Source organism: Rhineura floridana, chromosome 5, assembly GCF_030035675.1.
Source record: "Rhineura floridana isolate rRhiFlo1 chromosome 5, rRhiFlo1.hap2, whole genome shotgun sequence".
Lineage (NCBI taxonomy): Eukaryota > Metazoa > Chordata > Lepidosauria > Squamata > Rhineuridae > Rhineura > Rhineura floridana.
In genome coordinates, this window is record NC_084484.1 from 105867041 (window position 1) to 105893993 (window position 26953).

A 26953-nucleotide genomic window follows, 5' to 3' on the forward strand; every position below is an offset into this window, starting at 1 on the left:
CCTCTTTTTAATTCCTCTCTGTTTGTAAATGTACAAAGATTTTACAGCTGTGGTCTTCACTGTCAGAAGTACTACTGAAAATATCTCCTCCACCATTAGTTTAAATGTCACTAGAGCTAAGGCAGTGTCAGGTCAGCTTTAGTTGCTACTTGAGGTTCCAGTAATAATTCCAAACAACTGTTGGAAGCTAGCATGAAAGAGACATTTTTTAAAAAAGAGAGAAAGAAAACAAACCCAGGGTGTTTCCACACACCATTTTATTATAGACTTAGTACTGCTCATGCATGCAGAATTTGTGCCGCATCCCTACCATATACTTATCAAAATGCTGTTCCCTAGTTTTCCCCATTTAATCTGGATTTACCATTTGTGCAATGGTAACTTTGGAAATGGTAAACTTGGATTAGATGTGGGAGGGGTGCCATTTGATGAGGAGGATGTTGTGTTGACACACTGCACAAAATTTGCTGGCAGGAGCAGCACCAAGTCCCCAGTAAACCGCTGTGTGGAAACACTCTTAACTGCAAACAAAACAACAACAAAAAGTTGGGTGGAGTGACCATTTCAAATGCAGCATCCCCCTGCATTCATTGCGCTATTCATCCCACTGATGTGCATGCTGGAGACAAAACCACGTTGGAGATTAACTTTAAATCATAGGTTTCTAAGCATCAGATTAATTACACCCACCTTCAGCGTGTTCCAGATCTGTCAAACAAGCAGAAAGCTGCTCTTTTGTGCCAGAGTCATCCCTGACACCTGGTAGGGAAGAGAGAAAGTATGTGCTGCACTTGTCTGTCAACAGGCTCTCCCACCTTTCATGTCCTCATACCAATCTGAGAAGTTTCTCATAAGGCTGTCAGTAGTTTGTACAAAAGAACCATTAGGGAATTCTTACCATAAGAGAACTTCATGTGTGGCAACACTACAAGCTGTTAAGATTTTTTTTTTACAGTAGGTTTTCCCCATTTAAAAATTTGATGTTGGTCCTGAACAGACATGTATATCCCTGTATTTAGATAATCTAACACACCTCTTGTCTAACTTATACACGGTACTGAATCTCAGCTGAAATTTCTGTTGAACCAATGGTGAAAAATGAATCCATTTAACTAATAAGATAAGCAACGGACGGACAGAAAAATCAGTAAGTCTTTCTACCAGAGGTGATTGCCAGTTTTTCTAGATATGTTCCTATTATTGGAAGAACTATGGACACCTTTGGCTCAAATTGAAATCTGGCTATATTGAGATTAGGGAGAGAGGAAAATGTGTGATGTGGGCTTTTGGGAGTAGACAACTTCCTTGCTGGTAATTTAACATGGCATTTCCAGCATGAAGAGAAAGTAGCAATAAAATTGGAGACGCGCGACGTGTGGCTGAAGAGAGGAGAACGTAAATTCAAACCACATGTAAACATAGCTGCAGAAAAGTGGTGCACCAGGGTAGGTGAAGGGTGGGGTTGTAAGTCCTCATTATCCAGAGGATGAAAATTGGTCTCCTAATCTGTAAGAATTCTGAACTGGCATGTGTTCTCCATGCAGCTTTTTGGGGTGAGTTCCAAGTGATAGTTCAGCAACATTGGCTGAACTAGTTAAGGGGCGTGGCTCCAGGGGACATGCAATACCATGCTATAGAACTCTTCAACATGAATGCCTCATTCAGTGTGTTCTTCCACTTTTCCTTCTTTAATTCAGAAAAATACATAACTTTCCATTAGAATTCCCTTCCTTTGCTACATCATTGGAGATTGCCAGGAAAAAGAGAGGCTTGGGCTAGTTTGTGGAATGAGTTAAGCCAGTGAAGGGGGGGAGCTAGCATGTTTGTTTATTACTCTAAATACTTGAAATATTGTGGTGTTCCTGCTGTGCTGCACTTGTGCTGTATGTTCTTTCTGTATGTGTCTAAAGCCATTTGTTTTCAACCATGAACTCACAGGAACAGAAGGAGCCTCCAAGTTCAACCCAGATTTTTATCAACACAAACAGAATCTGACATGCTTTCTAGGCTTCTTTGATACCACCTCTCCAAAGTCAGATTTTGCAGCTTATGTAAGCAATTTCTTTGATTGTCCACCTGATTTTAGAAAATTACTTTACAGAGAACAGAGCTTGACAATTTTTTTTCTTAGTACAATCACATACATGTGCATAGACAAGAGTTTCTCAGAGAAATGAAGGTAGCAAGATGGTAACTCGGTCCTCTTAAGTTTTAGCTGCAAAGGTGAATTGTTAATTACTGTATATCAGGGGTAGCCAATGCAGTGCCTTCTTAGTGTTGTGGGACTACAGCTTCCATCCTTCCAGACGATAGCAGGGGCTGATGGGAGTTGGTCCAGCAACAACTGGAGGGGGGGTGCTACAAAGGCATATGTCATGTGGTCAGATTGTGGGGAAAAATGACACTGGTTCTTCCTACTATTCAGATGTAGAGTTTTGCACAGACCCAGAAGAACTTAAACTAGGGCAATTGCATTTGTTTCTGTCCACGAGGTGGAATGTGGCATTAAAACAAGGTACATGTATAATAAACTCTGTCATTTCTAAATTGAAGGTACAAAATATAGAAGGGTATATGTTTTGTTAGATTTCAGAGTAGTAGCTATGTTAGTCTGTTGCAGCAAAAACAATTAAGAGTTGGTAGCACTTTAAGGATGAACAAATTGATTATGGCATAAGCGTTTGTAGGCTACAGTCATGCATCTGATGAAGTGGACTGTAGTCCAGAAAAGCTTATGACATAATAAATCCAACTACTTCTACTTGGAGTAAATGCACTAAAATTAATGGACCTAAGTTAGTCATGTTCTTGAATTTCACTTGGTCTACTTTGAGTAGAACTAATCTTGGATATAATCTTTAGCTTTAAGGTGGCACAAGACTGTTATTTTATTAGCTGTAACTCTCTCTTTATGAAACTATATTAGCTCTTGAATTGTGCAAAATCATAAAGCAGATTACAAGTTCCAAATAAGTCTAAAATCTGCATACTCTAAGCCAGCAGTCTGGTAGGCCTCCCTACTTGGTCCATGAGACCATTTTGGCCAAGCCATGCCCACTTGCCCTACTTTTTATTAGTCTTATATTTTTCTTTATGTCTCATATTCTCTTGGATCAACTTATCAAGGCAATAGCTATTCCATTGTCCTACTCAGCAGTAACCGTTAGGGGCAGTTCATAGCACCAAAGTGGGAGGATCCATTTCAGATATATAACCAATTCAAATAGCTATAAAGTTGTCTGTCTATGTATATTATACCCTTAAAACAGACCTTGGATACATGTGGCGAAATAGTCATATGAATTTGCCATCTATAGCATAAATGCCTTGGTGGGTGATGAAGCTGTGTATAAAATTGACAAAGAGTGTTGTGGTACCTTAAATATTAATACATTTATTATGAGAGAAGCTTGTTTTGATGGACTAGAATCCATTTTATCTTCTGATGAAGTGGGCTGTAGTCCACAAAAGTTCATAATAAATGTCTTAAGTGCCACAACAATCTTTATGGTTTTTATTGTATCAGACTATAACAGCTACCCTTCTGGAATCTGGGTGCAGTTTTCCTCACATAGATCATGGCACACAAGCTGGCAATTTTAATTTGTGCTGGTTGACCCACACAACTTGTTTGTCACTTATTTATTCAGTCTGGTGAGCTTGGCTTGCCCAGAATGGGTGGGGACTCTCAAACTGGTCTTGGGAATGAACTACTGATGTTTGTTGATGTGTGTTGTAATGCACCGATTTGTATTGCAACTGGCCATGTAATGGAGAAGCTGTGAGGTTCTTTTGTGATGCACCTGCCATAATGTTCAACCCACACTTTTTGGCTCTACCATTCTGAAAACTTCAGAGTGAGATGGCAAGTATAGGCTGAGTTTCAAGTTGGATGTACAATTAGATTAGAAAGCAATTAGATTATATTACTTCGGAATGTAGAGGGAACAGGAATCCACTCTACATATATTCTCTCTGTGAATTTAACCTTTTTCCACAGACATTTCTTTTGAGTGTTAAGAAGGGCTGCAAATCTTGCAATCAAGTTAAATGATCAGATACAGTGTTCCTGGCCTATGCTTTTCTTACAAAGTAACTGAAACAGGTGAACCATCACATCTCTGCTCACTTCAGTTCAGCTCTCCCAGCTTATATAAGCTGAGGTATAAATCTTACATTTTCAGTTCATTGGAGGTATACCTCAATTAGAAAATAATGTGTTTTTTTTCTTCTGTTGGGAAAAGATAAGAAAGAAAGGTGCCCAAGAATGAAGAAGTGTGCTTAGGTCTTTAATGGCATTTGAAGGTGAATGAATTGCTGTTTGTATTTTTAAACTGTAAACCTGAAAAAGAGTTAAAAGGTAAAAGTGTCAGAGGAGAAACATCTCACAGGGCACAGGACTTTTTCAAGCCTACTGTTGTTGTTTTTAACCCATTTTTGTTTTTTCAACAAGATGAGAAGTAGCAGCAATTGGCATGAGCATCCAACTTTTACAACTCTGTTTTGAATCTGTGAAGTAGGTTGCTTAGCAACTAGATGCTTAGCCACAGCACCATGTTTTGATGGGCTCCGAATGATACTCTGTTAAGTTTTTGTACACCCAGATGCCTTCTTCTAAATTGCTTGTTTTTCAGTCATGGATCAAATATATGAGGTACATTTTCCATCCCTGTTTATTACTCAAGGCCACCTTGAACTTCAGTAGACTAATATTTGCATATCATCTATCAATGAACACATGACAATATGCAAGTGATTCCGCATGTAAAACTTTAACTTCATTAAATGTTCAGATTGCCATAGAGTGAACTCTCAAGTTGCCAGTGGTCTATAACAGGAGTGCCTAGAGATTGCTGGAATACAACCCCCATAATTCCTGATCATTGGCCATGCTGGCTGGCACTGATGGGAGTTAGAGTCCAACAACATCTGGAGAGCCACAGGTTAACCATTCCTGGTCTATAACAGCACTTGATTTTGAAACTATATTACTTTTGTCAAGCTACAGGATGCTTTAAAAGTGGAGTCACTGTTTAAACATGTCTTTATCTGGTCTTCCTTGATCTCACTGTGCATCCAAACTTTGTGACAGTTTTCATTGTGAGCTTTTACAAACTGGTCAGGATTTAAAAAACAAGAACCATGAAACCAGTTCACAGAGCCTAAAGGGGATATGTAGCATACTTACTTAAAAGTAGGTCCCACTGTGTTCCATTAAGTACTTGCTCTATAGTCAGTGTGCTTACTATTAGTTTCAGACTTGAAATGGATCCCCTTTCTATTGTAAAGGATTCTGCTATGCATTGTCATTTCATCTGAGGTGCCATCTAGGCTTGAGGGACTCTGCCATTGCTCTGTGCTTGCAGCTGCTGTGTGCCCAGAATGTGTACCCAGTGTGTTTGGGGGCAAATCTATATTAGTGGGTATATGGACTTTCATGAAATCTTGTCTTCTATTAGCATTCTTCTTTTCAAGGGACTCATGATACACATAGGCTCCAATCCTAAATGCGCTCACAAAGTTGCAAGTGCCATTGAACTTGGTGGAGCTTCCTTTTGAGTACACATGCATAGGATCACACTGTTCATGAGTGTTGTTTTGAACACAGTTGAAAATGATTGGACAAAACTACTATTATTACCTCCAATATGGCTATATAAAACTTATTTAGTACTTCTGTTGTACTAGTTGCTGGTCAAGATGTAGAAGTGGCTCTGTTTCTGAGGGTTTATAATCTTCACTAGAGGGGCAGAACAGGCATGTCAGGCAAGGCATGGAGCAGGGATTAGAGACTCGGGTGGAGGCAGAGACAAAACAAGGCTAACGTGATTCAGAAATGCTTTGTTGAAGAAGTGCAACAGACCTAAAGAAGGAGTTGAAGTGGTTTTGATGAAGACAGACAGGAATGCTGCTCTAGCAGGATAGAAGACTCGGGGAAGGCAGTCACAGATGGTGTAATGGTGCTGAGCCGCCCACTTAACCTCCTTTGGCGAGTCACCACTACATACCAGAAGGGGGAGGGGGCGTGGCAGCAGCAAGGTCAGTGTGGTGCAGACACATCGGCAGAGTTGGTCCGGCACTCCTGGTGCTTTTGCACTGTGCCAGCCTTGTCACTGCTATGTGCCTCCCCAACCTGCTGTGAAGCAGCGATTCAGCTAGAGGGAGGACAGGCAAGTGGCGCACTCCCGCCATGCTATCCACCACTGAGAAAAGTGATGGAAGGCAGAAACGGAAACATGGTGGTAGCAAATATCATTAATTTCTGATCACTGAGAAACAGTGTGGTTGGATTTCAATGACTGGAAGTTGCATGGTAGCTGTTTGGGCTCCCTTTGGGAGGAAGGGCAGGATATAAATTTAATAATACTTGCATACATATATACAGCTGTTGAAAAGCAGATTGCGTGGCACTTCTAAACATAGTCTTCTGTAGCCTTCAAAATGTGATTATGAGGCCTAACATTAACATGCCTAGTTCCTGAGATTGCTGGGTACCTGTGGAGGAATGGCAGTGCCTTAATCACTTGCTGGAGGCTGCAGATTATCCTCTTCCCACAGGCAGCACATTGTAGGATTTTAATTACCAGTATAACTCCCCTTATTTTTGTCTCCAACTATACAAAAATGAATACCATTACAGAGCAGTTTCCACAGTTTTTGGACTTCAGGCTGCTCCCTCCATCCTCTTGTTGCTATGAATTAGTGTTCAGTGCTCTTTAAGACATATTGGTTCAGCTTCTTTTCTAGAAACTTTCCTAAAAGCTGCTACAAATCTTTCACCCTATTCTCTAACCCCTTTCACACATTGCTCATGTAAAGGGGGCTCCACATGTTGAATGTGGACATCTGCGGTGGGGAAGCCTACAAGGTTTAAAGTAGTGAAAATTACATGCAGAAATGCATAATATTAGGGGAAATATTTTGTAAAAATGTGCATGTTAGGAAAAATTGCATACAAAAATGTGTATATTAGGAGAAATTCACACTAAAATGCTGATGAATTTTCATGTGGACTTTTTCTTAAAAAAAACACAAACTGATGTGGAGAACTGAATTTAAGATTAGAAAAATGCAAAACCAAAATGGACAGAATCACCCATCCCTACCTACACACCCGCAAGTCTTCACATACCAGCTTTTCTCCTTCAGTAATGTGTGAAGAGGGCTTCTGAGGCTGATGCAAGTGTAAAGGAAGGATGGAACTCTCAGAGTCCACCATTCTGTCGCATTCTCCTTGGGTGTCTCTGTGCTGGAATGCAGGGCTGTGGAGATGGTACGCCAGACCTTCGACTCCGACTCCTCTATTTTTCTACTGTCCGACTCCGACTCCTTCATAAATGGCAAATGTATATTAACTAGTAATAACACATTTACTGTAGTAAAATGGTAGCACAAGGCATTTCATCACCACCACATAAATCCAGAGCTTGGAAAAGTTACTTTTTTGAACTACAATCCCACGAGCCCAATCCCTGGGGCTGGTGGGAGTTGTAGTTTAAAAAAGTAACTTTTCCAAGCTCTGGATTCATGTGGTGGTGATGAAATGCCTTGTGCTACCATTTTACTACAGTAAATTTGTTATTACTAGTTAATATACATTTGCCGTTTATGAAGGAGTCGGAGTCGCTACATTTCTACTGACTCCGACTCCACCCAAAATTGCTCCTGACTCTGACTCCACAACTCCAACTCCACAGCCCTGCTGGAATGTGGACCTCTTTTATGAGGTAAATTTTATTTATCAAATTTTGACTGCTAAGAATGTAAACATGTCCCTTTTCTAGTAATCAGGAGGTCTTGGCCTACATTTATTCCAAGTTTTAGCTTTAAAATCGGCGGAGAAGTAATCTAACAATTTTATCTCTGTGAGCGAGTCAGTAAGTGACAGGTATTTGTAATTTTGTTGCATTTATTTAGATCCTTGTTTTGATCAATAACATGGTCTAACGAATCCAATGCCCTGAGGCAGGTAACAGTATTACAGTTTCAAAAAACATAGGAGCAGAACCTGAACCAATGGCAGTGGAGCAAGATAAAAGAACTTTAACTTTCTTGGTTTTTATCAATCGGAGTTATCTTTCCTCTTCCCCGACTCCTAATTTTCAGCCCAGCCTCTCTTTTTAGAAACCTACCCTCATAATGTTGTTAACATTGGTCCTAGTAAAGTTGTTAGCAGTATGATCCTATACATGTCTACTCAGAAGTAAGTCCCATTCTTACTTCCAGGTAAGTTGGTATAAAATTGATAATTTAATTTTTTTGGGGGGGAGTATCTAGTAGGTTCAAAGCCAAATCCATTTGAAAATCTTTCCCTTGATAGGAGTTCTAAAATATTCATACCAAATGCATTCTACATGTTCAGTCCATTGACATTAGCCGATTTGTTGAGCATCAGTCCTGTCTATCCATGACTAATTTGGAAACTGGTTATTTGCTATGTTAACACTGGTTATTTACTCAAATAATGTTCACCAGACTGCCTGTCACAGTGCAAACACATGATGGAAGTAGGTTCCAGCTCTCTAAACCAATTCCATTCTTCTCATGACCTAAGCCTGTTCCGTTAGTGCCCTGTAAAATTCACCAAATCCATTCCCATCATCACCTGAGATCAGCTGGAACATAACCTCAGCGAAACAGAATACAACAAACATTTTGACTAAGCCCGGTTGTGTTATTTTCCTCTCACTCTTCCCCAAGTCATGTGAAAACTGAAAGATGTTTCTCACAAAAGGTATAAAAGCAGCCAAGTCTTGAAATCTGGGTGTTATAAGAGCTAGGTGGTATATTCAATTATAATGTTAAAAGAAAAATCACATTTGAGCCAGAGGTCATTGTATTGCCCTTTTCTATGCAGCAGTTATATGAACTCAGAGTATGGGATCCAATTTAACTATCAAAGTGAAAGTGATATTGAAACCTAACAGCAAGCCTAAGTCTTGTACATGATAACTCCTTTGAGTGAAAGACATCCTTTCTTTGGCACTAGTAAATTCTTTTTTTTAAAAAAGTCCGTTGCATCCAAAATTCCATCTAATACCAGTGTTTCAGGGGCCAAGCTGTAATGACAGCAAAAGCAGTAATATAACTATATGAGTTCTTAGTATTTAATGTCTGTTTTAACTGAGACCCTGATTGTGCTAAAAAAAAAGTGTTTGATCTTACTTAACGGCCTGCTTCACTGTCATTCATGTAAATAAAGTACAATATGCTTAAAATATGCCATTGACCAATATAGTATAGGATAATTTATTAATCTATTAGTGTAAAATGTAAGTGGGCAAATACATACTATATTCACTAACAGGCAAAAACCCTTGCGGTTTAAGAACGTAGCTATAGCCCACAGATATTTCTATCAAACTTTAAAAAGCAGGGAAATTGAGCAGCTATAGTGAATGCACCAGGGGAGCAGGAGACCTGACCTCCTCTCTGAGGTATTTTATTGCCCTACAAATTGGTCAAAATGCAAACACAATGTGGGTTGGTCTTTCACAGTCCAATCCACTTGCTGTGTAGCTTGCAAGAATTTGGTAACATGTGCCTCTGAACATATGGTGAGTGGTGGCAACACCTGCAATCAGGTGTAAAGTTTTGTTTTGAAATGAGCTTATGGGAAAGATCAGAATGGCATTTGGGGGGTATTTTCAATTTAACATTGCGGAATGTGAAAAATCCATGCTGACTATAGTATACAGCCACTCTCATGGCTGTATAATATCAGTGGAGAAAACTCACTGTTGGCCACATTAAAAGGTGCAAGTGGTACCTTCCGTAATCTCTCTACAGTTTAGTTGCTTCAGTGTTTCAATCAATCAGTCATGCCCTATTCTAGGATAGTTTTCCCTCTCCTCCCTAGTTTTCAGTTTTCTCCCCTAAAAGTCAGCCAGCATTCTGTGGCCACTGAGCATACTCAGTCCTCATTGACCATTTGGGTTTGGGTTTTTTTTGTCCTCTTAGGTGGTTCCCCCACCCCCAGAGATATGTTTGTACTTCTGCAAACATCAAGGTACCCTTGAGCATGCTGAGACCTCTCTTTTGGGTGTGGGTGGTGTTACATTAACTTCATAAGAATAGACTCTCTGAGAATGAGTTCACTATTGGAAAATATGACACATTTCTAAAGAACAAAATATCTTATATAAAACTATTATTTACTTTCCAATGTGCCCCCTTCCAAAAACATGCCCTCACTTCTAACAAAGTTTTAAATTAATTATGGATTTGATAATGTGTTGCTACTTTTCTTCAGTCAATAGTGCTAAATCTTAAGTTTCCATATGCATTGCATGCTTCATGTACAGTGACTTTGTATTGATCTAGTTACTTTGAAACAATAGCAAATAAGCTGAGGCCAGCTGCTGAAATCCTTCTTTAAAATGGATGTGTGGTACATCAGTCCTTTTTAAAAGCGCTCTAGGATGGTTTCCCAAATGGTTGTTGGGAAAAATAGGCATCTTCTGTGCACAGTTGAAGTCATGTGTGTCTGTCTACATCAGATGTGGGGAACCCCACACTGTGGCCCTCCAGATGTTGCTGCACTACAATTCCTTTCATCCCAGGCCATCGGCTGCGCTAGGGCTGATAGAAGCAGTAGTTCAGCAACATCTGGAAGGCCAAAGGTTCCGCACTCCTGAACTACATAGATGGCACCATGAATTTAGACAATTGAGAAGTACAGAGCTTGGAAAAGTTACTTTTTTGAACTACAACTCCCATCAGCCCCAGCCACGCATGGCCACTGGATTGGGCTGATGGGAGTTGTAGTTCAAAAAAGTAACTTTTCCAAGCTCTGGAGAAGTAGCTGTGAGGTTTACGTCACAGGGCTTCTAGTACATGTATTCTGTGGAACCTGTAAGGTGAGTGGAAAGCACATTGGACTTAGACAACATGGGCAGTCATGGGTTTAAACTCCATCAGGCCGCTGTCCCTTGCCGTTAGTTCCCCAAATATCACGTGAAAATAGTAGTACGCGTCTTGCAGAGTTGAGCTTGAACAAGCTTAAAGTACATGCATAGGCAAATTGTTATATAACCGTTACATACATCCTCTTTCCTACTAATCTTAGTTTCGGCTTACAGTGGAATCGATCTGAACTGTGGTTAGTGCTAATGAGGTCTCACTGTTAAACAGAATTTGAACTGTCATTGAAATACAAAATTCCAGAGCTGAAACAGGATATGAATCTGAGGGAATCCAAACCGTTTCATTGGTTAGTTTTTGTAGTTTTATTACATGTGATTTGAAATTTAACTGTTTTATTTTCAGTGAGTTGAATCCAAAGGCAATATAATACAGTCTGACAAAGAGGTGTAAATTAATTTGCACATAATATGATTTAACATGAAATCATTATCTGATAATCCATAGTAACTGTAAGTATTTACACAAGAAACTCCAAAGGACTAGATGCATAAAGGGGGAAAATGTAACTATTCCACTTTGTAACAGCCAATGGTTTCTCTACTTTGTATGACATGCTGAAAATATCTTTATTTCCTATTATTCAATATATTTATATCCTACCTTTCTCCAAGCAGCTCAAGGCTGCTTGCATGGTCCTCCCCCATTTTATCCACACAACAGCCTTGTATGGTGGGTTAAGCTGAGAGATCATGACTGGCCAAGGATACCTAATGAGCTGGTGGCTGAGAAGGGATGTTAAGATGGGACTCCTCAGTCCTAGTTCAGCAATTTATCATTTCAAATTTACTCTTTACACAAAAGGTAAAGGTGTCCCCGCACTTGTAGTGTGAGTCATTTCCGACTCTTAGGGTGACGTCTTGTGACGCTTTACTAGGCAGACCGTATATATGGGGTGGGATTGCCAGTTCCTTCCCCGGCCTTTCTTTATCCCCCAGCATATGCCGGGTACTCATTTTACCGACCATGGATGGATGGAAGGCTGAGTGGACCTCGACCCCTTTTACCAGAGATTCGACTTCCTCCTTTCGTTGGAATCGAACTCGTGCCGTGAGCAGAGCTTTGGCTGTTTTACTGCCGCTTACCACTCTGTGCCACAACTTCCTCATAAATTGTTGCAGGATACAGGGGAGCAGAAGAAGAGTTCTGCTAGAGCAGAACAAAGGTCCATTTAATGCAGCATTCTGTGTGTTTCTTGCATGCAATTGTGCTACATGTGCAAAAAGTGTCTTGTCAAAATGTGCTTATACCACATGCTACCAGATACTGATCCTCTTCATGGATCAGCTATTAACCAGGACCAGAGCAGGAGACAAAGTGTTAAAAGGTCCCCTACCCACCTTCCAGGACCCCAGTAAAGATCAGGGGTCTCCATACCTGCTATTTACTTTTTAAAAGTCATTCATCCATCCAATTGCTTATCACAAGAACGGTGTCTTGTCTACTTTGGCCTTTAGCTATGAGTATGTTAGTTGCAAATAAATGAATGGGACAGATACTCTAATATGAAGCCCTTCAGTGGTCTCCAGTCAGAGAGGTACTGAAGTTTGAGTCAGTCCTTTGCTTCTGTGCTTTGTGTTACATTGCCAGCTGCCATACTGGACATTTAAATGCTACAGTGATTTGATCTTACTCATTCTACTGCCTACAAAAATTCAGTCATGAAATTACCAAAGTATTCCAGTTTTCATGGAACAGCCAATTCGTTTATCTAATCCTATACATGCCTACTCAGAAGTAAGCACCATTTATAACATGATACAAAATAGTTCAGTGGGACTTCCGGTAAGTATGCATATGACTGAAGCCTAATTTATGTACAAATCTACATTTAAATCATTACATTTGCATGGTCTGCAAGTTTTTGAACTAGGCAGAAACATAGCTAACATTGTGAATTAGACAGTAGACTGGCATACTTTGTTAATTAGGCAGAGCTGTTGGATGTTTCATGAATTGGGCAATATTCTACAGATTTCATGAATAATGCAATTTCTCAAATTTAGCAGGGAGTGTGGTGTGTGTGTGTATGTAATTGCGATTAACAAAACAGGTTTTTATTTTACTAGCAAAATGTTTTGGCTTCTGCCTTCATCAGCTGCCAACATATAAATGTGCTACCAAGGTGGCAGTTACAGTGCTATGAGAATGGAATGCTCAGAGGGGCTTCATTTGCAGAAGCTAAGTAATATTTGTACTGTCTTCCAGGTTAAGGCCATGTAGTGCCAATGTGTCCAGGGAGTATAACCAGAAGTTCTCCTTAGTCAATGCTGATGGATCTGTTGGCATCTCTATAGATGCATGCATATAAAACAACAGTTATTAAAAGTAGGGTATCTACAAGAACCTGTATAAATGTTGCCAGATTTTTTTCAGTAAGCGGTTAAGAACACGTGGCCTCACATCACCACAGGATATTAATGATATAGTTTGTGTGTAAAATTTTCATGGAAGTGGTAAATTAGTAAAAAGAATATTTGAATGAAACAGGAAGATTTGGGATTTGGAGTCAGAAGGCATCATGCTGATAGATACCTTGGTTGGTTTCTTGTAAAAACAGTATTTTTTTATTTGAAGTAAAAACAACAATAATGAAAAGCCGCTTACTTAATCATGTATGATTGGAATTACTCTGCGGGAGCATCTGAATTGTTTTCACAGGTGTTGCTTTTAATCAAGGGTCTCCCACTGTTACTGTCATAATCCTTTCTTGAGCTGTTTTGGTACATGTACATGAGCTGTCTAACCTGCACAGTAAACTCTGAATAATTAGGGACTCGCCCATTCAGTACAATAATGCTGGGAAAAACAAGGGAATAGAAAAAGAGGAAGGCCAAACAAGAGATGGATTGATTCCATAAAGGAAGCCACAGACCTGAACTTACAAGATCTGAACAGGGTGGTTTATAACTGACGCTACTGAAGGTCACTAATTCATAGGGTTGCCATAAGTCTTGAAGGCACATAACAGCAACACCCATTCATGGCAGGAAATGTGCTGCATATGAAGTAGAATTGCAGGTATAGAACATGCCACCTTTGGAAGTAAATGGACCAAGCTGTGCTCATACAGAATCCAGTGTGCCTAACCAAAATCCATGGAGTTTTAAAAATATACATACACACACGCATAGTGTAGAATGTGTGGTGGTCATAATTAGGAGGAAAACTTTCCCTTAAGTTGATGAGCTTTTCAGCCACATTGCTTATGCACTTAATGTGTCTAAGCAACATAGTGAATTGGATTCACACTATGTTAGTTGCACTTAGTTTCCATTTATTTCAATGAGACTTAAGTCAAGAATATCTGTTCAATATTGTGGGCATCCATAGTCCTGTTTCTGGCAAGGGGATGGGCCAGGCTTTAGAAAGGGTCGATCTACCATCGACCACTGTATAGTCTTAAACCATTTGGCTGAGAAATATATGTCCTCTTTTGGAAATGGTTTGTTTACAGCGTTTATCGATCTGAAGTCAGCTTTTGATTCAATCCCTAGAGACAAACTGTGGCTCAAATTGCTTCACTCTTCTATTGACAAGAGATTGCTTTATCTTATCAGATGTCTCCACCAATGCACTACGCTTCGAGTAAGGTGTGGAGTAGAAGGCAACCTAACAAATACTGTTTCTGTTACTAAGGGGGTTCGTCAAGGCTGCATACTAGCCCCTTCCCTATTCAATCTCTATTTGAAAGATTTGATTGGATATTGCCTAAGTTCTGATTTTCACCCCCCAAAGTTGGCAGAGTCCAAATGCCCTTTACTATTATATGCAGACGATGCCGTGCTTATGTCTCTATCAAAAATAGGACTCAAGCGTTTATTACGTGTCTTTATGGCCTATTGTAAGGACAATTTGCTGACAATTAATTTTAGCAAAACCAAGATTATGGTTTTCTCTAGGCAACCTCAGTCAAATAAGTGGATTATTGGCGGGCAACATATAGATCAAGTCAAGCAATTTAAATACCTGGGTGTCATGTTCTCTTGCACTCTTTCTTGGGCCACCCACAGAAAACACACTGTGCAGGTAGCCCAGAGTACCGTATATTCCGGCGTATAAGACAACTGGGCGTATAAGATGACCCCCAACTTTTCCAGTTAAAATATAGAGTTTGGGATATACTCGCCGTATAAGACTACCCCTGCTTATGACATGCAGGTACTTAGCAGGAAAACTGTCACTTATAAACTTATAAATATTAATATTTGGATTGTCCAGTTGTTTTGTTTTTGTGCCTAGGAATTACCACCAAAAACTGGGGAAAGATGTGAGAAATCTTTTTTTTAAAAGCAACATTAAATGCCTAGACTCTAGTTTCCAACACTATGGAGTATTTATTGATTGATTAAGAGAATTTATATCCTGCCCTTTTGCTGTTAAAAACAGAGCTCAGCACAGCTTACAAATATAGTAAAAACAATAAAAATACACAATCAGAGAAAAACAAGCCAAAATGTTAGGAAAAGGAGTCTTTTACACCACATGCTCAGTTCTAAATACTGTTGCAGCAAGTTTTACAAGTTCCTCCAGTATTCCACTGGTGCAGGCACTCAGACATTCAAAGTACTGTATGTTTCTTAGGTTTTATAAAAGCAGAGCTTTGCTTAACTCAAAATTTCTTCTCCCTTAGATAACCACATCTACACAGGTTCCACCTCCATACTCAAAATGAAACTGAGCCTGGAAGTGTACAACAACCCCACACATACCTTGCTAATTCGATTATCAATGCCAGGATGTCTGTCTTATCGACTACTCTCCTGCTCCCCCCCCCACACACACACCGGGCATCATGAAAGACCCAGTCCTGGGCTCAGAAAGAAAATAAATATCTGGTCCTCTTCAAAGTATTGATAAGCCTCTTGTTTTAATTGAAATAATAATTATAAATTCTTGTTCTTATCACTAATGGGAGTTAATTATCTTGCATATGCTGCTGTTGCTTCTATGGCTGTAACGGAGTGAGGTTAAAGATAAGTGAAATGCAAATAGGAAAAAAAAATACAGAAGGCAGTAACACTTTCCTAAATGTAATACCATACCAACCACAACAAGATTCCTATAAGGCAAAAAACTAAGCATCTCACCAAAAATATGATACATGAAGAAATATTTATATAAGCATAACTATCAAATATATTTATTTACAGAAACTGTAAAGATATTTATAGTGCAATCCTAAATTTATTTATTCAGAAGCAAGTCCCAGTGTATTCAATGGGGCTTACTCAAACAGGGACAGAAATGCAACCTCAAGTGATAAGCAACTTCATTCACACAACCCAAAATTCCGAATCATGCCACTTTACACTGTTTTGCAACTGTTTATACTTGTTTTTATGGTTATTGGATTTTAAATGGCTTTATTTCTTGTTGTGAGCTGCCTTGGTTTCCAACCCTACCTCACAGGGGTGTTGGAAAGACTCCATACACACACGCACACACTGCAGATGTATAAATACATACAGCCCATATAATAGTTTATTGTCAAACCAATTGGTCATTGCAGAAAAATCAGTATTAGTTTTTTAAAAATCAGTATTAGTTTCCTACAGAATAAAAACTGCAATACCTAAGTAAGCCCTGCCTACTTGCTTTAAAATAGGACGGGGGGGGGCCAGAAAGAGAACACAAACACAATTCTTTTTTACATTCACTCCAAAGTCCCATTGATTTTCAGCACATTCATAATCATGTCTACTCAAAAGTAATTCCTACTGAATTCAATAGGATTTACTCTGGACATATGGGATTAGCACTGTTTTTACCCCCAAAAGCAACTATTGGGAAGGTTTTCAAAACACTGCCCGGGATCTGACTCCTACACACAACAGGGGGAAAAACTGAAATGTATATACCTACCCAATTTATGAGATTTTCAGATAAACAGGAGGGGAAACCACCATTTTCTGGCCTCGCAATGAGGTTTTGCAGACACTGCCGCCAAACAAACACTTCACTGATTGGCTGAAATCCTGAACGGGCGGGATTAAAGCTACGAAGTGCTATACAGTAGTTTAAAAAAAGATTTAACCGGGGGGGGGTGCCTGACGTTTTTATATATATCTCGAGAACCGCACCACCTAGAAACTTAATTTTTTTTAAAATGAAAGCTGAGAATCCGGGCCACCTAAGGGGCTAGCCGGGCGCCGGGTGGCATGCTTAGAATCCGGGTAAAACCCGGCTATCCGGGCAATATGGGAACCCTAATAAGACGACACCCGGCGTATAAGACGACCCCCGACTTTGGAGAAGATTTTCCAGGGTTAAAAAGTCGTCTTATACGCCGGAATATACGGTACTACCAAGGCAGTTTTTCATTTTTTTTATACAAAGGGGGCCCAATATATTCCAGCAGCCATCCAGGTATTTAAAGCTAAAATCTTGCCTCAGTTACTGTACGGTGTTCCAATTTGGATCCAGGGATTTAATCCAGCTGTGGGAAGTGTCCTTTCAAAATTCCTGAGATCTCTATTTGGAATGCCAAGGTGTGTCACAGCTGCCAGCTTACGTCTCGAGGCCGGCCTTGTTTCTATCAAATGTGCTGCATGGTCCTTTGCTTTTAGATATTGGCTTAAGATTGTCTTCAGCGACCTTTCTTTAGGCTATTTAAACCTTCTTTTGAAAGACGTTTACACCAGTTCTTGGTCTAAATTTTTTATTGTTAAACTGCATTCATTAGGTTTGTCTTTTGATTTTATCCTTACACAAAATTTCAGGACTGCTAAATTCATTTTAGACCAACAAATTAGGGATATCGACTTTCAACTTTCGGTATCAAATGCTTGCAAGATGTGCTCCCCTATCCATCTTTGTCTGAATTTCCTGTTCCCCAAACACGCTAACTATTTGGAGAATCTGTCTATTCCTAAGTATCGGCATGTATTCTCCAGAGCCAGGTTTAATTGTCTCCCTTCTGCTCTCTTGGAAGGACGATACCAAGGTACCCCTTATGCAGACCTGCTGTGTGCTTGTGGTGACGAAGTTGAAACATTGACTCACGTCTTTTTTTGTATGTAATTTTTATAGGGAGGATTGCAGTAGACTACTCGGCCCAATTATGAGGAACTTCCCTGGCAGGCCATTGGTCTGGTTTTTAAAATACTTCTTAGCTGATTTTAATAAGTCTATAACAGTCAGTGGCTAAGTTCCTCTTCTCTGCCCAAAGGAGTCGTAAGAGGATTCTTCTCTTTTAATTGCTATTTCTTTTATGTTGTACTTTTATATTCCTGTATCTTAACTATTCTGACATTTTACTGACTATTTTATTTGATTGGGTCTGTGACCGTATATTAATAAAGAACAGTGCTTATGCACTTAATGTGTCTAAGCAACATAGTGAATTGGATTCACACTAAGTTAGTTGCACTTAGTTTCCATTTATTTCAATGAGACTTAAGTCAAGAATATCTTCAATATTATGGCCATCCATAGTTCTGTTTCTGGCAAGGGGATGGACCATTCCCAAGTATCACAGCTATGGCCATATAGTCCACAACCATGTCAATTCCTGTTCTTTCAGTAACCGATTGTAATTGTTAGTATGTGTTTTAAGCAGCTTTTGTAATTTTGTGGGTTTTAACTTACTTTGTTTTTTCTATTTACATTTGTTTTGTTTTTCTAAACCGCACTGGAAGTATGATTGATAAAGGCAGTATACACATGTTTATAATAATATGATATAAACATATGGTATAAAATAAAAATAGCTATGGAAGAACAAATCCTTCTTGGGGCAGGGGCTTATTATTGCTCAGCTTGAAAGAGCAATCGGAACTGCCCCGGCTGCCCAGCAGGACTGAACAAAATGGCAGGGCTACCACCACACCTGCAACCCTGCTGTGTATGGCAGCCAGGGTGAACAGGCAGATTGCTGTACAAGCCTGGATTTGGCCCAGTGCAGTCATGTGATGGCAGTAGAACCAGTCTGGGATCAATGGATCTTGGGCTGACTCAGCCCCTCCCCACTCTCAGAAGGCCCCGTTTTGAGACTTCGTGCCACCAGCTCTTCTGCCCACCTACATGTTGGGTGGGCAGAAGGGGAGCTCCATGGCAACAGAGTGATACTGGTATCACTTTGCAGGTGGTGGTTGACTGAGGTCGACAGGGCTGATAGAAGAATACCTCCACCCAATCCAACTCCTCTCAAGCCTGGTGCAAAGCGGGTTTGGATTGCTCTGTGAATCGGTCATTTCAGACTGTAAGAGGCAGTCAGGGATCTGCTTGTCTAGAGTGAAGTAGTTAACTGAATTGCAAATAAATGTACCTGTCCACTAGGACTAAACAATCCTGCAATATAATTTAAAATGCTAATACCTATCAACATTTTCAAGTAAGTAACCAGCCACATGGCCTTATTACTTGAGTACTTGTTCAATAATGCAATAATATAATCAAACACTACAGAACAACAGCAACACCATCAAATTACATATCCAAGATTGCCATTAGCTGTCTTTTAACTGTGTACTTATATATGTTCCTAAGGGAGTTAGAAACCTGAGGGGGGATATAAAATTAAAAGTGTCATCTATATGATAATGATAATCTGAAACAGTTATTTTATTCATCTACACAACTGTGAACCATTCCCATGTTTTCATAGTCTTTTACTGTAGAATGATAACAGCTGGTATAGCACAGTGGGGAGGAGAGCCTGGCTTGGAGTCTGTGAGTTTAAATCCCCGCTTGTGTCTCCTGGGTGTCAAGGGCTAGCTAAATATCACCCCCACAGTGAGTGGCTCGGGTTACGTGCCCTGCCACCTGTGCAGCCGTGGGCAAGCTGCATAGTCCCAAGGAGCCCAGTTGCCCCCCAGCTGGCAGTTGTGGACAAGGAAGGGGTTGGCTTGTGCAGCTGTGGCAAGCTGAGCAGGCCTTAGCCAGCTGGGGAAAACTAGCCTCAGAGGGAGGCAATGGAAAAACCCCTCTGAATACTGCTTACCATGAAAACCCTATTCATAGGGTAGCCATAAATTAGGATCGACTTGAAGACAGTCCATACTGTAGAATGACGGAGAGGAGATTCAGGCTCCTCTGATATTTCTAAGTTTTATTTCTTCTCTTACAGTTTACTTTTAACTCCTGATTTCCTTCTTGATCATGCTAAAAAAAAAAAGGTCTTGAAGTGAGTTCAGGAGTTGTTGTCTAGGTGTTTGACCATGGATCATGTAAGGCAATCAAATGGATGAACTCTGTCCTCTCAACTACAGTACCCCTTAAAACAAAATTGTTTTGGCAACTATCCCAGGCCTGGCAGGTCAGAAGAAAAGGGAAGAGGATTATTCCACAAGCTGAGAAAGTCCCTGGAAACCATTAAGAAGCTCATAGACATAAACTGTTGCCAAAATGACCTTCTTTTACTGATAATCAGCGCATCACAGATACTCATGTCGAGCTGGCAAAAGAAAGTTGAAACCCTACTTCTCAAGCCAGCAAGGCGTTCACAGAAAACCGGCCCATACCCAACCCTCCGCAGCCAGCATGTGTCTACACCTCCTTAGAAGCGTCTACCTCACACTTTGAGTATGATGTTTCTAAACAGTAAAATGGTATGTATGAATAACAGCAGTGAATACAAGAGCTGGCCCAAGTCTTTCTTTACAATACATGGAAATAGTTTCTGACTTATCTTAGCAATGGTCACTTCGAGCACTTTGGTTAAAGGGCCCAAAGTGTTACTGTTGTTGACTTTATCATAGCCTCTCTTGTGTTGGCTGTTGTTATCAGCCATGCCTTGCTGTTTGCAAGAGTCCACAGCTCAAAGCTGTCATTGGCTGTGGGTGCAAAACTGTACTTCAAATGCTTTCTTCTCTTTCCTTTCTTGGCAGGATTTATGTGGGCATCATTCATGTGATACTCTGGGAATGGCTGACGTTGGAACCATATGCTCTCCTGAGCGCAGCTGTGCAGTGATTGAAGATGACGGCCTCCATGCGGCTTTTACGGTGGCTCACGAAATTGGTATGCGGTGCCTTTTTTTGTTCCCTTGCCAAATACAACACTTGGAACAGCTGCATTAGTAACCAAAATACTTTACAAGTAATTCCAGATTTCCCCTGGTTCAGATATGCACTTGGGGATTAAAGCAGTGTACATATGCACTTTGGGGTTAACTAATAAGGGATCAGAAGGCAAGTGGAGGTACACAGTAGGTGTTTCCTTTCTGACAGTGTCACTTTTAAGCAATGGTTGGAATGGAAATTGTAGGGCTGCTACTGTCCGTTCATGTCCCTTTCAAGAAAGTGGTCCCTCCATCGATAAAGAATTTTAGTGCACTTGCTGGGCAAACAGCTTGCTATATATGTCTGCCTACTGGATTAAGTAGTTTACTGTTTATATTGTACCACCTCTTTCCTCTGAATGGTGAGGAGCATCTTCCAAGTGATGCGGCAATCAGAAATTCTGGTGAAAGGGAACGCTGTTCACATAGGGCAATGGTGTAACATTAGGGAGGCAGGGTAACATTAGATAGCAATGAGGTTCAGATAATGAAGGCTAGTTCATTGAGGATTCTACAGTAATTTCAAAATAGGCCCAGGAACTGTCCTTGGAATTATTTTAGAATGTTTCCTTGACAGAAAAAAAAAGGATGTCATTAACTTTCACAAGCAAGTTCAAATTTTCTATGGCATCAGCAAAGTGTTTTATCTGCTAGAGGTAGTTTGACTGTTTACTTCCTCCTCAGTGGCAAAAAATTAAAATTTATTCTCTTAACAAGGAGCTAATTTTATTCCTAAAAAGGATTAGTAGATTGAGCACCATACTGAAGTCACAAGATTTTTCAAGGATGTATTTTTGGATACATTTTACTCAAAGTATGTTTGACTGGGTGGTGGTCACATTGGCTGCCAGCTATACAAGCATCAGATTTTAACAGTAGGCTTTGGTAACAAGTTTGGCTTTTTTTGTTTTTGAATGTCCAAAATCATGTGAAGCTGTTCTAATATTAAAAGTACAATTTTATTTTATAACTTTGTTAGCTACCTTTAGAAATACAATATTTTCACAAGGCAATTTAACAATAACTGTTAAAATACTGTACAGCTAAAAAAGTATACAATTATCACAATAATGCACCATATAATAATCAGGAAACTGTAATATCACATCCATTACAGCAAGCCACCCAGCACAGAAACTAAAACAGGCCACTAAGAACAAAATAACACTTAATCTACTCTTTACTTAAAAGCAATCTGAAAAAAAAATACTTGTAAAGCCTGTCTAAGTGCAGTAAGGAGGGGACCAAAAAAGTATGTCCTAAGAGAGGGAGTTCCACAATTGTGGGACCACATGGAATAATGCAGGCACATTTACGCACTGCCGCTTCAGAAATGTAATGCAGGAGAGAGAGCATGTGTAATATGCTATCATTCACCTAATTCATAGTTCCTGGAACAATATACAAAGCAATTTGCACCTATCCTTTGAAATCTGCACTTCTCCATTTTTTTCAGTGCAGCTCTCCAACCAAATAATGTGTACAAAAATGCATATATTAAATGGAATATGCATTAAAATGCATGCATTAGTGAAAATAACATGAAAAATGCATTATAATATGATAAATTTCTTGCAATACTGTATATATTCAGGCAAAATTGCATACAAAGTGTTTCAGGAGAAATGTGCACTAAAATGCTGACAAACTGTTGTAAGCACCTTTTTCAAATTTGCAAACTGATCCAGAAATGTAAAGACCTGTGCTTAAAATTAGAAACATGAGAGACTGAGAGAAACAGAAACTGACAGACTTGTCCATCCCTACTGGGCAACGGTGAAACAGTGCCTTTCCTTGGCTGAGAATTGTGTGTCATGACACCTCGCACCATGGTTTGCTGTTAGTACATGTTTAATGTTGGCATATATAGAGCAGCATACAGGAGAGGAGTGTGGGGCAAGTGAGCTATCCACAGCATTGTCACTGATTCTGGGTGGGATTAGATGTAAGGATATACGTCGTTCTTGGGGGATCTGCAGAACGGGGTTCCAGAAGCAAAGCTGGGGCGGAGAATCTGCAATCTTCCTCTGGCCCATACTCTATCCACTTATGGCCACTTTAAGCAACTGTGTCCTGGTGCTGGACCCTCCTCCTTTCCCACACACTTGCAATTTGGAGATAGTAATGCTATTTTAATAAACTTCATGCTTGTGGCTTTTGCCAGTGGACAATCATTAAAATCATTCATTTGAATCTAGAAAGGGTCCTTCCAAGTATCAAATGATGGAATGGGCATATACTAATGGTGTCAAATGAGATCCTCCCAAAAGCATGGAATAAGTGAACAAAAGCCTTAATTTTTAAAGACTCCAAGGGATACATTTATATTTTTTTTGTGATTCTTCACACGATTGCTTCTGGCCCCGATTGGTGTACCTAGTTTTTTTATTGGTTTGTTTCATGAATTTTTAAATTGATTGGTTGTTCCTCAGGAAAGGGGTTCCCCCCATTTATATCTCTTCCCCCCCCCAATAGCTGAAGTTGCAGTTCGCATTGTATGACACACTTGTAGGCTCTGTCCTTGTGCTGTAGATTTCCCAACTTGAAGGCTAGAAAAGAGATCTAGGAAAGCAGCAAAGTAGCTTTGCAAAGCCAGTAAGCACTGACTAGCACATACAAACCCCTCATGGTGCTTTACAGTCCTGCTTTCCTGATTCAACCTCCTCCCCCATCTTCCCCAGTGACTGGCACCTTTGAAAGATCATGTCTGTTTTCAGGGTTCTTGCTTGGACTAGCAAGAACATGATCTAAGCCGTTCAAACACCCTATGCCAAATCAAGTGCATGTGAGCTGATGCAAAGTTGCAAATATGCAGCACCCACACTGCAGCCCTTCCTCTATGCTTCATACCCTACATAAACTATCAAAACATTGTCAGGAGAGAGCATTGGAGCATGGATATTCAAAGAAAGTTATGGAAAGGGTTATTGCTGAGTAGCAGAGCACATGCTTTGCTTGTAGATAGTCCCATATTCAGTTCCCAGCATCTACAGGTCTGTCTTCTGAAAGCCTGGAGAGCCTTTGCCAGTCTGTGTAGACGATACTGAGCAATGCAGATTAATGGTCTGACTTGTGTGATGCAGCTTCCTATGTTCCTAAAGGTGAGGTTAGTTTCTACAGTGAACATGCGCAAACATAGCAGTTGCCTTTTTGAGTGCCCAGAGAACCCACAGCTATTTCAGCTTTTTTTCCCCACATAAGGAAGATTATCCATCCAGAGAACAGCTGGGTGTAAATTTAAATGACAGTCCTTATTTTACACAGAGCTGTTAAGCACAGGAGGAAGCGGGAAGAGAGGAATGTTCCAAAATGTTCCAGCCCTTATTTTTACCGAGGATTTCTTGTGTCTGCTAGAGATTCTGTAAGATAGAACATGGGGTCTTTATTGCCTAAAGTAAGAGCCATGGTGAGGCTTGGGGGTCTCAGTTTACCAATAAAGTGGGCATTTGAGGTCTACATTTGCCTTCTGTGTTAACATAGTCATGGTTACTAGAGATGTTTTCCATGAGGAACATTAGCTGTGTAGAGTGAACACTAAATTTAAAAATGGAAAATAGGTTTTTTTTCTCTCTTTACATTCTTGGAAGGAAATAACAAGGCTAAGGGAACTTTCAGAGAGTGCCAGCTACTGCTTTGCCTTGTGTCTTGTGCCAAACCAAAGTAAAGTTTGCTTTGGGAGTATCGTTGTGCCAGTTCAGTTTTCAAACAGCAAGCAGGTAGGATGCAAGAGTGTTGTGCTTAATATCATTTGACATAACATAAAGAAACTCGCAAAATCTGAAATGGTGGATTTTATTAGTAGCAGTAATGTTGCTGATGTCAGACACTATGAGGCAAATGAGGAGCTCTAGGCTGGAAACCTTTGGAAATATAGCATAACATTAATCTATTGTTGAGCCTCCCCACCTCCACAAATAAGCCATTTGAGGCTGCCAGGTGTCACTTAGAGCCCAGTCTTGTGCAACGGACTTTGTGCCACTGAGATACATGCATCAGGTAGTAAGAGGTGGGAAAGACCTCTGTCTGAATCTATAGAGCAGCCTTTCCCAACCAGTGTGCCTCCAGATGTTGTTGGACCACAACTCCCGTCAGCCTCAGCCAGCATTGCCAACGGTCAGGAAAAATGGGAATTGTGGTCCAACAACATCTGGAGGCACATTGGTTGGGAAAGGCTGCTATAGAGAGTGGCTGCCCGTCAGAGTAGACCATACTGGACTAGATGGACAAAATATTCTGAGCTAGCATAAGGCAGCTTTGTATGTTCCTATAATTGGCTCTCTTGATGAAGTACCTAGATTATTTAATAAGTAATAATAATAATAATAATAACAACAATAACAACAACAAAAACAACCTACATGCTTAAACAATACAGTAGTTAAATGAAAGGCCCCATACTCTCTGACCGGGAATCTTTGCCTCCTGAGATGTGTTATGCCTTCACTCAGTGTTGAGGACAATACACTCTGTGTGTGCTTAGTGGAACTTTTTTTTAATTTTTTTTTTAAATTACTTCACGTATTGTGGAGAAGAGCTAGCAGAAGGTTCTTTGGCAAAGCAGTTCTGACATTAACCCAACCCATTGCTGGTTCAGTTATTCTTTGTTATTTATTTATTTATTATTTGATTTATATCCCATCCTTCCTCCCAGCAGCAGCCCAGGGCAGCAAACAAAAGTACTAAAGCAATTTTTTAAAAAAAAAACTTTCAAGACATCTTTAAAAAACAGGTTAAAAAACACATTTTTTAAAAAAAAAAACATTTAAAAACATATTAAAAAGCAATTCCAACACAGAAGCAGACTGAGACAAGGTCTCAACTTAAAAGGCTTGTTGAAAGAGGAAGGTCTTCAATAGGCTCTGAAAAGATAACAGAGATGGAACCTGTCTAATATTGAAGGGGAGGGAGTTCCACAGGGTAGGTAGGTGCCGCCACACTAAAGGTCCATTTCCTATGTTGTGTGGAACGGACCTCCTGATAAGATGGTATCTGCCAGGAGGCCCTCACCTGCAGAGTGCAGTGATCGACTGGGTATATAAAGGATAAGGCGGTCTTTCAGGTATCCTGGTCCCAATCTGTATAGGGCTTTGCATACCAAAATTAGAACTTTGAACTTGGTCTGGTAGCAAATGGGCAGCCAGTGTAATTCTTTCAGCAGGGGAGTGACATGTTGGTGATACCCTGCCCCAGTGAGCAGTCTCGCCACCGCATCTTGCACCAGCTGCAGCTTCCGGACCAACCTCAATGTTAATTGCATTGCTAAGAGTATCAGGGGTCTCTCTCTCTCTCTCTCTCTCTCTCTCTCTGTGTGTGTGTGTGAGTGTGTGAGTGACGTTTAGACACCCATTAGCAATTGACCCATTATCATTTTATACTCTTGACCAATAAAGGATTTTGAGGTCCATTGAGAACAGGCAAAATCAGTGCAATCCTGTAACTGTTTGCAAATAAATTATTGGGAAGCAATAACTTTTTCAGAAGTGAAACTGGGGGATTTGAATTAGGAGTCAGAGCCACTGTTGAGTCCTTGTCAATCAGGATAGTGATCTCAGCCTTTTTCCAAGAACACAAATATCCATGTAACAGAGAATTGGCACTTAGTAATAATCATGTTGCCACTTTCATCAGGATAACAAACCAAAAGACATAGATGATCCAGTAGCCAGTATAGTTAAATGAGGACCAAGGGGTTTGGATTTTGTTCCTTCTCTATCACAGACATCTGCTGGTGCCCCATTTATGGAGTACCCTCCCTAAGCAAGCTCACCTGGCGCCAACACTACTTTCACAAAGCGCCAGGCTAACTCCTTTTCATTCTCTGAGCCTTTTAAATTTCAGACAGTTTAAAATTTTGCCGTTGTTTCTATTTTGCCTGCCAGTCGTGGTATGACACATTTTTATTGTGACATTTTAATTGTGTAAACCACTGTGGAACTAATTTGTTGAAGTGCGGTATAGACATCTTCTAAATTAATTACATAATTGCTGCTATATTTCTCTTTAAGTAGGATTCAAACTGCCATGTTA

General features: G+C 40.1%; 1 protein-coding gene across 1 annotated transcript in view; it reads left to right on the forward strand.

Moving 5' to 3' along the window:
* Positions 1-26953, forward strand: part of ADAMTS5 (ADAM metallopeptidase with thrombospondin type 1 motif 5) — an 89689-nt gene that overhangs the window by 2031 nt on the left and 60705 nt on the right. Inside the window, exon 2 of the mRNA XM_061627876.1 lies at positions 20754-20886. Within this exon, the coding sequence (XP_061483860.1) occupies positions 20754-20886 (133 nt within the window). The remainder of the gene's footprint in view (positions 1-20753; positions 20887-26953) is intronic.